At 39.3% G+C, this 12753-nt stretch overlaps 1 protein-coding gene across 2 annotated transcripts in view; it reads right to left on the reverse strand.

The window, feature by feature from the left end:
* Positions 1–12753, reverse strand: part of COL4A1 (collagen type IV alpha 1 chain) — a 209576-nt gene that overhangs the window by 24621 nt on the left and 172202 nt on the right. For both annotated transcript variants that reach the window (XM_073349693.2, XM_073349702.2), the window contains 9 exons: positions 11240–11392; positions 9496–9594; positions 9314–9403; positions 5887–6026; positions 4562–4692; positions 4405–4481; positions 3322–3420; positions 1970–2020; positions 909–1094 (listed from right to left, as the gene is read on the reverse strand). In XM_073349693.2, coding sequence (XP_073205794.1) covers positions 909–1094; positions 1970–2020; positions 3322–3420; positions 4405–4481; positions 4562–4692; positions 5887–6026; positions 9314–9403; positions 9496–9594; positions 11240–11392 — 1026 coding nt within the window. The remainder of the gene's footprint in view (positions 1–908; positions 1095–1969; positions 2021–3321; positions 3421–4404; positions 4482–4561; positions 4693–5886; positions 6027–9313; positions 9404–9495; positions 9595–11239; positions 11393–12753) is intronic.

Consider the following 12753-nt stretch of genomic DNA (forward strand, 5'->3'; position numbering starts at 1 on the left):
TCAAAGTAAAGCTGGCAAGGAGCAGGAATGCTTCAATAGCTAGCTAGGACATGGACCTACTTATCCAATGGGTCAGTTTCCAGCTCAAATAGTTTCAGAGCTTCAGGGTCCTGCTGAGCTCACCACTGCTACTGGAGAAGCAGGCTGAGAAAGGATCAAGAAATACCTTATTTCTCCTTAGGCTATATGAAGCTGGGAGGCTTCACATTTTCTCTGGACAAGGATCTGCAATAGTGATCCACATATTAAACTTCTCCAAACTGAATTACTGTAATTCATTGTATCTGGGGCAGAAAAAGAAGCAATGCAGAGGCTTCTGCTCATACAGAACTTGGCAACCTACAGTGCTATGAGCTATTCACTCCTGTGCTCCACAATCTCCATTGGCTTCTAATCCACTTCCATTGCTAACTCAAGGCGTTTGCCCCAATTTTCAAATACATCAACAGGCTGGGACGCAGCAGCATCAGCTATGGTATGTCCATCCATGGCTGGACAAGACAACTGCACTCTCTGGTACAAAGCCACTAATATAACCCTGGATGAAGCACATTGGAGTTGCAGATAAAGTGCTCTGGGTCAAGGGGGTTCATGGATGGAATGAGCTAAGAGGAGAGATTAAACTACCCCAAAGGCAGATCACTTTTAGGATACACTGCAAAACTGTCCATTGGGAGAATACTTTTCCAGGACAACTAGGAAGATTTTATTTTGTATTAAAAAAATCTATAAAAAGGTAAGAAACATAATAAAGACTTTAATACAAAGCAATATGAAATTATATTATTAATAGAAAGGAGATATCACTAATATCCTTAGTGCAGACTAGTAATAAAAATAAATAATAAACTCATATCATCACCATAAACATTAGATAGTTTACAGTTCATAGATTTTTAATCACTTACCTGAAAGTCCAGGTTGACCTGGGGGTCCTCTGTCTCCTTTAGGACCTTCCATTGATCTCCCTGGTAATCCGGGAATGCCCTGTTGGCCTGGAAGACCTTGCGGACCAACAAATCCTGCTTCTCCTTTTGAACCAGGAATCCCCGGGCTTCCTGGGGATCCTGGAAAACCCACATCACCTTTTGCACCTAAGATTTAAAACAGCCCCCAAAGTAGTTAGACAAAGGATGATAATAAATTGAAACATTTTGCATTATTATGGGCTGATAACCTTTATTTCTATATTGATCTTCTTTTAGACATTTGGATTACAATGAAATTCTTTCTGGAAATTTCATTATTCTCTACCAGATCTTCATGAATCAGCTAAAAGAAATGGTCAGTTTAACTGAAGGGTCTGCCTAGCTAAATTGTTTGTGGCTTATTGCTCACCCATTTCCACCACCTTCATCCCCTGCACTCACACCTAACTCTTCTTATGAGCTAAATCCTAAAGTCCTTAATCAGCCAAAATTCCACTTGTGTCTTCGCAGTGGAAGTTTTACTTGGGTAAGGACAACAGGGTTTAGTTCAGAAGAAGAGGATAGATTTACCAAGATCGACATTTAAAACATATGAATTTTTTCCCAAGTTTGTATAAATAGGTAATTTAAAGCTTATTTTAGAACTTTAATTGCTCACTCAATGTATTTTATTGGCTGGTGAAAATATGTACAATAAAATGTTAAAGAAAGGAAAAATAGCTAGACTTTGATTTTTACAAAATTAGTATGGAAACAGAAGGACTTCAAATTCAAAAGCACTGTACACAATACAAATATAGGAGTTATTTGCATTATCTCACCACAACACAGCTTGCAGTAAATTCCACACTAAGAATATTTACCTATTTAGGGCATATCTAATTCATGTCCAAGATGCTGCTACTGTAATCGAAATTGGTGATTGACATCTCAGAGTTTTTGCCTCCAGATTTAAACAGTGGAGCACATAAAAGAATGCAGTTGCAAATGTGTTTGAACGACAGAATTAAGTTTTTAAAACTTTGTTTATTTTATATTACCTTTTTCTCCCTTTGCACCAGGAAATCCTGGAAGCCCTCTACCTGGAATACCTACAAGTAACGGCAGCAAAAATGAGACAAGACAATAGTTACATTTAATACATAATTAATATCTATTAAAACAACAGACACTGGCATTTGAAAATGAACAGTTTATGCACAATTTTTTCTGGGCAGGGAATGTCTTTCAGTTAGTATTTATATTGTGTCTAGCACAATGGGGCCCTATCTGTGAATGAGGCCCCTAAGTGCCACCACCGAACCAATAAAGAAGAAAGGATGAGCCAGCGCCAATATTTCACAGCAAATTTGTTCTGGGAAAAGATTTCCTAAACAGCAAATGCTTTAAAATACTGCCAGATTTTGCAACAGTTTTTCCTTCAAGCTAACACTGATGCACAATGCAACTAACTAAAGGCACTCATCTCCCTCAAAGCTGGTTCAGGACTCCATAGTGCTACATGAACTAAGCGAAGATTAATTTAGTGTGAGGGCTAATTAATGCTGTTTACTTTAGGTATAATTTGTTGATGATGATGCAGGGTGCTCGGTTGATGCAGGATGCTCGGTCTTTTTTTTTTTTTTTTTTTTTGCATGTTCCTTTTTAAGTCATAAAGAGCCAAATTGTGAGGTCCTTATTCAGGCAAACCCCTTTTGACTTTACTGAACTTTTGAGTAAGGATCTCAAGATTTGGTCCAAACTGCACTAACAGTACACATGGTTCTTTCCCCTCCAATTTATACCTTTTCAGGAATGATCATGTGAAGAATATAATATTCTGTTGGATTTAAATATCCATGCCAACTTTAGGAGTCTGATGCTGCAGTCCTTGTCAATGTATGTCAATGGGAGTTAAGAGGAGATATTCTTGATTCTGATGAAAAAAGGTGTTTTTCCCACTGAAATTTTTAAATTTTTTTTTCTGTTTCATATAAACGATATGTTGTTTACATATTTTTGTTTTAAAAACCAAAATGACATTTTATGTCTATTTGAAGTAAAAGTTTTCATTACAAATCAGTTCAAAACTTCTGTCATAAAAAAACAACAATTTTTTTTACTGAAATATTTCAAAGATTATTGTTGCAAATTTCTCAGGGGGAAAATGTCAGTATTCAGACCTACCAATTTCCTAAGAAACTTTCTGTCCAAATTACCAGCTTCATAGTAGTTTGCAAGGCATTATACAAACTTCATTATATAATCCTCCCAATGTAAGTACCTAAAAACTACATGGTCCTCCATCTTATTTGACTGTGCAATCAGACACTTCCTGTGCATTTCTGTAATAAATATCTGACATATATGTACATTTTAATACAAAAGAAAGGTAACATGGCATGATGCTTACCTGGGTCACCCTTTGGTCCAGGCAAACCTGGTATTCCATCATAACCTTGTTCACCTTTCTGACCAGGGACACCAGAGGGACCTTCAGAACCAGGTTCACCTGAAAAATCATTCATTGCCATTTTATAATCCAGCCATCAGATTTTTACACATCTTTCTCTCAATGGAAACGTAGGTTATGATGCTGCTCCCATTGAAGTAAAATGGCAGTTATTCATTATAGACTTGATTCTGTTCTCACTTTACATAGGTTTTACATTGGCAGAACTCCACTGCCTTCACTGTTGTTACTCCTGAATTACACCAGTATGAGAGAAGAATCGGTCCTTTTAGTTCAGGGATCGGCAAACCTTTGGCACACGGCCCATCAAGGGAAATCCGCTGGCGGGCCAGGACAGTTTGTTTACCTGCAGCGTCCGCAGATTCGGCCAATCACAGCTCCCACTGGCCGCGGTTCACCGCTCCAGGCCAATGGGGGCTGCAGGAAGCAGCGCAGGCCGAGGGATGTGCCAAAGGTTGCCGATCCCTGTTTTAGTTTCTTATAGTAATAGTTGTGAACCCAGCTAAGACTAAAGTATGAGAAAAGCTTGAGTCTTCTCCCTCAGTATCACCCATTGAATATGAGGTGCTTATGTCCTGCAGAGAGAGAACTGGGCCATGAGAATTCATACAATCACCCTATATAGCCTGACTCTCCACTTTGACTTTAGCATACTAGTTTTACCCCAGTGACATTACACCAGTGTAACATAGTGGAGATCAGGCCCTAAAGGTCAATGCGAGGGATTTCAAATGTAATTGGTAACAATAAAAAAGATGATGGTAGCAACAAATGGAACTGAAGAAAAAATGTCCTACAAACAGCTTTAAAGAACCAGTCCCCCCACATCTTAAAATGATTGGTTTTGTCTTGCAATGCCCCTCCGGCCTCCAACTCCAAAGTTTTCACTTGTAAAATGAACAAATGTGACCAGGAATCTTTGAGACAAAATAAATACAGAAGACCACAATACTATTCAGTCATTTTTTAAAGTAGAAAGCACACTTGAAACAGTGCTTTTTAAAAATGAAGTGGATTCTTTACCTGCTTCTCCTTTTAAACCTGGAATACCACCCAAGCCAGAGAGTCCTTTTTCACCCTTTTCTCCGTGGCTACCTGGGCTGCCTAAAGAAAGCAAGAGGATTTGATTCACTGACTGTACATTTAAGCTTGTTAGTTTTACGTTAAATGTTTTTAGGACTTGCCTGGATATCCTGCAATGCCAGGTAATCCTTTGGGACCTGGATAACCAGGCATTCCTGGAATTCCTGTGCTACCCTTTTCACCTTTTTCACCAGGGAAGCCTGGAACACCTGACCTTCCTTGTTCTCCCTATGGGGGAAAAAAGCAAACAATAAAAGCCACACATTTAAGATGTGGTAAAATGGCAAAGCATGTTCTGCAATATTACATAATTTCCCCCCATTGTATCAACCATCGTATTAAAGAATTTCATCCTCCTTATTTTATGATTAAATTCAGTGAAGCCTGTAGGCTCACAAACACACAATTATCTGAATTCATTCTGTTTATGTAGTGCACAGACGACTAGAAGCCTTCTTATACGCTTCATTGGGGGCCTTTTATCATTTTTTTTCCAGTGATAAAGATAGCAGTTTTCTGCAAGTTACCCACATAACTTATATATTGCACATGCATTTAGTCACCTTCAAAGTCCAGATTATCAAAATTCTTTATTTGCTATTAAATACACAGGGTTTAATTTTATAATTTTCACTTCAAAGTTCAAAGGTTACTCTAAATTTTTCCCTTCAAAAAGTCTCGTGAACCAACATCAGAACCCCTTTCAGAATATGTGGAGTGTGAATTAAGTCTATCTATGGCATGTATATGGCGCCCATTACTATATTATCTGAACAGCTCACAATCTTTTAATGTATTAAAAATGCCTGTAAGGAAGGGAAATGCCTGTAAGGAAGGGAAATCAGGATATGTTTTAGTATAGTGTGTTGTGCACCTTCTTAGTCGGCTTTTAAGAGTTAATTTCCTTCATTTTCAGGGATGTAAATTATTTTATTTTATGGAGATAGAATAAATTAACACTGCCGCAAAATTTGGTACCATTGTGCCATGGAGTATATGAGATGCTCCATACACACACACACACGCCCGCCCATCATCATCCTCTCCTGTTTCCAATGCCAACGTCGGGGAGGGTTGACTTCTGTTGGTTTCTTTCCCTTTGAAACCTAGACTGCCAGCCACCTCAAGTCTAGACTCATTTTATAGATAGGGAACTGAGACACAGAGAAGTTAGTGACTTGCCCAAGGTCATACAGGAAGTCCATAGCAGAACAGGGACTTGAACCCAGGACTCCCATGTCCCTAACCACCAGGCCTCTCTTACACACACACACACACACACACACACACACATACACACTAAGTTTCCACTCAGATATTAAAATAAACAAAATATAAATTTAACAGAATATCTTATGAACAAATGAATCTTTTGAGGTACTTATTAGAAATGAGACAATTCATTTTTGAGATTGTAAATACCTTCTCACCCGGAGAACCTGGAATGCCAATCCCTGGAATTCCCGACTCTCCTTTGTCTCCTTTTTCACCTTGTAATCCAGGGTATCCTGGCACACCTTGTGAGCCTGGCACACCTGGCACACCTTTTTCTCCAGGTGTTCCTAACAATAAAATAAAAAGTATACTAAATCTGTGGCACCCTAGCAATAAAGACAAAAATCTGTTATTGAGATGTTACCTTGAAATGACTGTGAATGTTAGAACTAGGAAACAAGTGAATTGCTGTACTACCTAGTAAATAGAGATAAACAAGAACCTAGCCATCTAAGAAAGTGAATTGTTTTTGGTACTTCCCCTGTTTTATTATACATATATGTTCAGAAGTGAGCCTATGATTTAGCCATGCACACAACCAAATGCAAAAAAAATTCAGGTTTCCATAAAGAGCAACTGACATATACAATTTGTAATATACCCATCTGATCAATGGAACCAGAACGATTTCCAGGTTACCTACCATGTCTAGTAGCAACTTAGTGATGCACCTTTTCTTTCTCTTGCTCATTGATATCAAAGGCCAGTTTTGACTAACAATTAAAATTAATCTAAATAATGTATGAGAATAGAAGTTGGATGACAAATTGGCCAGCCTTGATGTTACTGATTTTTTGGCCTCCAATCTTTTTTCTTTGATTTCTCAAATATGTTAGGTATAAACTAACAAATAGCCAATTTTAACTGAGATAGGGTTCCCTGTTAAGATGCATTCCTCCCATTCCTCTATTTTAAAAAAAATAGAGATTGTCACTAGGACACCACATTTCTATCACAGTTGGATGCATTCCAACTTTATGACAAAATCTATAAGATACATACATAACATTTTCAAAACTGGCTGCCTGAATTGTATGTGCAAATCCTATCTGTGATCCTGAAAAAAGTAATTGTGCTGATGTGTTTGTCCTCATACACAGATCTGAGATTTGAATGCAGAATTTGGGAACCCATTTTAACAGATTTGTTTTAATATTGATGTAGGAGTGAAAACCAAAGGCATGGAGACCAGATTTTCAGCTGGTGGCATAGCTCCATAGAAGTCAGTGAAGCTACACTGATCTATGCCAGCTTAGATCCTCAGTTGAATTCAATGGACCTACACTGACAGATATCAGCTAAGAATCTGGTCCTAAATATTTTGTCCAGTGGTTTGGTAAATCTCTACTGTTATATAAAGGAACGATCTAAAACTGGGTGGACTCAAAATTCAACCTACATTTCCTGCGTATGAGTTAGCCCTACCTAAATCAGGTTAAATGTGACCACTGAAATAGCTAACCTCACTCTTTATTTTAACTGTCATGTCATTTTCTGGATACACTTTCTGGATAAACTGTCTTTTTCAAATTTAGCTTTTTTTAAAATATACCATTTGTTTTGAATCAGATAAAAAGTTCAGAGATTTAGGAGAAAAAGATTTGGAATTATTTATCCCTTTCGCTTCCTCAAGCTATAATTAGGCTTGGAAGGATTAGATTTTTCTTGGAAAATATTGATAAATGTAGATTTCACCAAACACACTGAAACAGACAAAAAATATTTCTACCAGTAATAATTGAAATTTACAGATGCTGCTTCAGAAATTATTAGAGTTCAATTTACAGATATTTACTTTGTATATTTTGACTATGATGTTGACAATTTGTGTTTAACAATTATAAAGCTTTCAATTTTTGAATCTCAATGTTAATTGTCATTAAATAATTATTGTCTGACCCCCTCCAACTATCTGAACCCGCAGAATTTCCCACAACTGTGAAAATTTAAATGGATAAAAAAAACCCTAAAAAAAAAAGCTTAAAAATAAACATCTATATTATCTGTCAAAATTATCAAAAAATAAAAATCAAATTCTGCCAACCGTTGCTATAATGTACAAAATAGATAACATGTTTATGCCTGCATGCCCTTTTAGCTTTGTCAACAAATACAGGAAAATACCACTTTTAAATATGAGTACAGACTGTTTTGACCTGAAGATATTACAAGATTTTACAAGGCAGGTTCCCCACTCCCCATTTGAAAAATAAGTGACGGTGGTGCTCAAGAAAGGTGTCCCAGTTGGCAGAGCTGAAAAATAAGCTTCTGTATTTAATAATAGAACAGTTACAACACAGGCAGAAGCAGTGCAACGTCCCATCTGCAACCATACAACATCATACCACCATCTTCTGAAAGAGCCACCTCTAGAGGTGAAAGGTGGTTCAAGTTTTCATGTCCCTTGGGTCCTTGGTCTCTCTGTTCAGACGCCCAACAGTAGTGCAGACTATGATCTACTTATCCACTAATATCTGAACTGAGACAACCAACTCTTTTTACACAGGATGCTGAATGAATGTCAGATGGCAACTTCTTTTGGGCCTTGTGGCAACACCTAAGGTATATGTAGCCACACATCACAGTGAAAAGCAGGCTGCACTCACACAGCGGTGCGTAGTTACATGTGGCAGTGAAAGACTTTGGCAGCAGGGAAAGACTCCAACAGCAGGGAGCTGCCAGAGTCTTTCCCGGCTGCTTCATTCATGCCAGAACTTTTCCCTACTACCAGAGTCTTTCCCTGTGCCGGAGAAAGGCTCTGGCAGCTCCCTGTGGCGGGAAAAGGCTCCAGCAGTGGGGAGTCTTTCACTGTAATGAGGAAAGGCTCCGGCATGGGACAGTACCCTGCTAAAAATAGCAGTGTAGGTGGGGTAGGCACTGCTTCAGCGTGTAGAGAGCATACATATCCTAAGCGGTGCCTCACCATCTACACTGCTATTTATACCCGCGTGAGAGGGGCATGCAAAGTATGTACTCTACACTCCATCATAAGCGTAGACATAGCCTTGGTCACTACTGACTTGGGCCATATTTAAACCAGTGGCGAAAGGACAGCATCCTCTCTGTTATCCAATCTATGCAAATAACAAGAAAATCTTCTTTGGCTGAGCACTAACAATAAATTATTTTTAACTTCAGGGTTTCAAGGGTCAGAATGTGGCCAGACACAGGAGCACAAGGGGCAATATGTTCCCTACACCAGGTGGAGCCTTTCCACATGTCGATTCCTGGCAGAGGGGGAGAATAGGAGCAGTGTGCCACAGTGCTGAGTAATCAATGAGTAGAGCCTGGACTGTCCCACCACTCCAAACTGCTCGCCAGCAGAGCTGAGGCAGCATGAGGTGGGATGTAACCTGCAACCAGCTGAGGGAAGTTATTCCCCTCAGAAGTAAGGAGGAGGTCACAATTCCTTCCTGGGCATCTCTCCTGGGGTGACACAGCTATTGGTTAAAGGCTCAATCTATCGCTAAATATTTTAAGATCTGTGTTTCCTTCACTATTTTGACCAGCCACTCTTGACACATATCTTTGTGAATGTGATATCTCAACAAGCTAAGTTCACACCATATGGTACCTGGCAAACCCATTTCTCCAATTGACCCTTTTTGTCCTGGAAATCCTGGGTCACCTGGGTATCCTGGAGGGCCTTGATCACCTTTTCGTCCTACGAACAACGAAAAGTATTACAAGTTCCATTAGTTAACAAGGATTACAAAAGTCTGTGGTAGTTATATTTATTAAAAGCTGCAAACATACCTGGAAGTCCCGGGAAGCCACGTTCACCATCCTTCCCTGGCATTCCTGGTACACCATATTCCCCTGTTTTCCCCTTTTCTCCTATTATTCCTTCTTGTCCTGGATACCAAAAAAAACCCCAAAACTAATTTTCAATTCTGTCATTACTTTTACTCTCACATGTAAAGTAATAGGCAACTCCTGCATTGTGAGAATCTTCACAGTTATCACTTCTCTCTAATAAACAAGGAAATGGGTGAATTCAAACTTCAGATGTAGTGCAGTAACATTGTAAAAGTTATCTAGCACACCAGCCACACCGGCTACATATATGTAACCAAAATCAACTTTGTTGTTAGTGCACACAATCACAGTATTGTGGTTTTTTTGTAACACATGTAGCAAGGTATATCTTGAAAAAAAGCATGAAAAGAAACATAATACATTCAGAATGGATAAATGTATTTGAGACATCTAGAAAGCTAGTATTCTATTATTAATTATGTTAATGTGTAATGAGACTCCAGACAGTGTCAGGTTGCAATGTGAATGACTGAGGTGACTATTTTGCTGTCTAAGCAGGTAACTGAGGGGGTCTGTCTGTGAACAAGAGGCTGCCTGAGTGACCCCTGTGTTGGCTCAAATGTGAAAGCCCCTGCTACCTTGAGTTACCTAACTTTAGACCTTTGTCTAAGAGCCCCCTTATGCTATTGTCCATATATAAGTGGGGTGTCTCTGCTTCTAAGCCATGACCACTAACCTGTGCACCATCCTGTGCACTATCCTGTGCACCATCTTTGCAAGACACAAAATGAAAACAGTTCCAAAGGAACTGACAATCTTAGAGAGAAACGGAGAAGACAGCACATACAGAGAAACCCAGGGGAAAGGCGGCAAAGAGTCTTATGGTACCTTATAGACTAACAGATGTATTGCAGCATAAGCTTTCACATATTTATACCTGCCTCTGGAAATTTCCACTACATGCATCCGACGCAGTGGGTATTCACCCACGAAAGCTCATGCTCCAATACGTCTGTTAGTCTATAAGGTGCCACAGGACTCTGACGCTTTTACAGATCTAGAATAACACGGCTACCCCTCTGATACCAGAGGAAAGGGTCACTCTGAATTAAATATTTTTACCTTTATATTTTGTTAGTTGATTCACTTCTTGTTAGTATCGTACAATAAATTAGTCTTAATGAGGAATCTGGGTGCTGGAGAGTAGCTACTGAAATTTTTAAAACAAGCAGCTTTGTTGAAAAATGGCTTTTGTTTGAAATTGAATTTTTTCAATGAACATTGTTGAAAGATTTCGTTATTAAAAGAAAAATGGTGCCTTTTACCCAACTGAAAAGGTTAATGAAAAGGTCATTGAAAGTCTTAATTTACCAAAAAATGGATTAGTGTTAAAACCAAAAATGTCAATCATCATTTTGATAATAATTTTTATAAAAAAGTAAACAAAAATGAAAAAGATGCATAGGGACGAGTGTGGGGAGACCAGCCATTAGGCCACATCAGGATATGCTTACAGGGGCGGGTGTGGGAACTTGAGTGGCGAGGTACCAACACCCCACGCACCCCTGCCACAAAGGGGTGCTGCGGTGCCAGACCCGTCACAGTGAAGCTCCTAGATTTTGATTTTTGAAAGCTGGCTTTCTAAAACCAAGATGTAACAGAGGACAAACACTAAGCATCACCTTTAATACATAAATAGATAAAGATTGGTACTTATCCAAATGTAAAGATTAAAGGTTACCTTTTTCTCCTGGGTCTCCCTTTTGACCTTTCATATTTTCCATGTCCGTTATCTTTATGGTTCCTGGTTCTCCTGGTAGACCTACTTCACCTTTACTCCCTTTGAGACCAGGATCACCTCGTGGCCCTGACGTACCCGGAAAACCTGGAGTACCTGCAGTGAGAGAATACCAGAATACCACAGTAATGTATGATGTGTGACAGATATATACAAAACAAAGTAATTACTAATTCAAACTGTGAGCTAAGTGTACCAAGGTCAGAAGAGTCTGATTTACCTCCACAGGGAAAGGATGGGGCATTTTTTACTCCATGTTCCCATGTGTTGCATGGGAGGCTGAGTTCTGCCAACCAGAAAGCTGCTTTAATTTATGACCAGGGCTCCACAACAGCCCTGCCTAAGGAAGTGGCCCAGGAGGATATTTAAATCACTGCACCTTTCAGGTGGTATGGCCCTCCCACTTTTTCACCTACCTTGTCCCTGCAGAATGGGGTTGGGGTTGGAAGGAAGCTTCTGGTATTGTCATTCCCTATCCTACCTCCTCCATCAGATACAATGTGTCCAATTTTCAAATGGGAGCACCTTATAGTAATACCCCTGTGAAAAAGTCTTATAGAATTTAATGACAATCTTTCTACAGTTCTTTTTTTTAAACCCACCTAGGCAAATTTAATGATAGAATCCTATGGGATGGCTAGAAAAACCTATAGGAGGGATTTAACTCTCCTTTAAATTCCATATTTTTTGGAGTAATTTCTATTGAATCCTCCCTGATCTGGCTGGTACTTAACCTGCTCTTGCATGGAAAAAAACCTTTGGCTTAGTGCATCCTATTCTTGGTGTCCAGCTTTGCTAACAAGGCCACTCAAATCAAAACAACATACACTTCAGTCCACACCTACTCCCCAGACGTGGCTATTTCCAAGGCCTTGTCTTCACTAGGAAAATAAAAGATGTATTTTAACATGTTAAAATCGTAGTGTAGCCAAGACCGTTGCATTTTTAATATGTGTTAGCTAGTCATGGTAAACTGTAGTGGTGGAGTCTGTTTTATCTTGACCTGTTAACACACGTCAAAAATACAAAAAGAAAAGGAGTACTTGTGGCACCTTAGAGACTAACCAATTTATTAGAGCAAAAGCTTTCGTGAGCTACAGCTCACTTCATCAGATGCATATCGTGTCACGATATGCATCTGATGAAGTGAGCTGTAGCTCACGAAAGCTTATGCTCTAATAAATTGGTTAGTCTCTAAGGTGCCACAAGTACTCCTTTTCTTTTTGCGAATACAGACTAACACGGCTGTTACTCTGAAACCTGTCAAAAATACACTTATTTTATGAGTGTGGTCACACTCTGGGGTTCCTTCTTTAGGAATTCTCAGCCCCAGCCTCTGGCTCCCACCTGCCTTTTATCAAGGGTGGAGTTAATGAGCCTTGTCTTCAACAGTGAGTCAGCAGGAACCAATCAGCAGCTCCCTGCAGGGTTCTAACACCTGCTAACAGGGTGGGGGT

This window comes from Lepidochelys kempii, chromosome 1, assembly GCF_965140285.1.
Source record: "Lepidochelys kempii isolate rLepKem1 chromosome 1, rLepKem1.hap1, whole genome shotgun sequence".
Classification (NCBI taxonomy): domain Eukaryota; kingdom Metazoa; phylum Chordata; order Testudines; family Cheloniidae; genus Lepidochelys; species Lepidochelys kempii.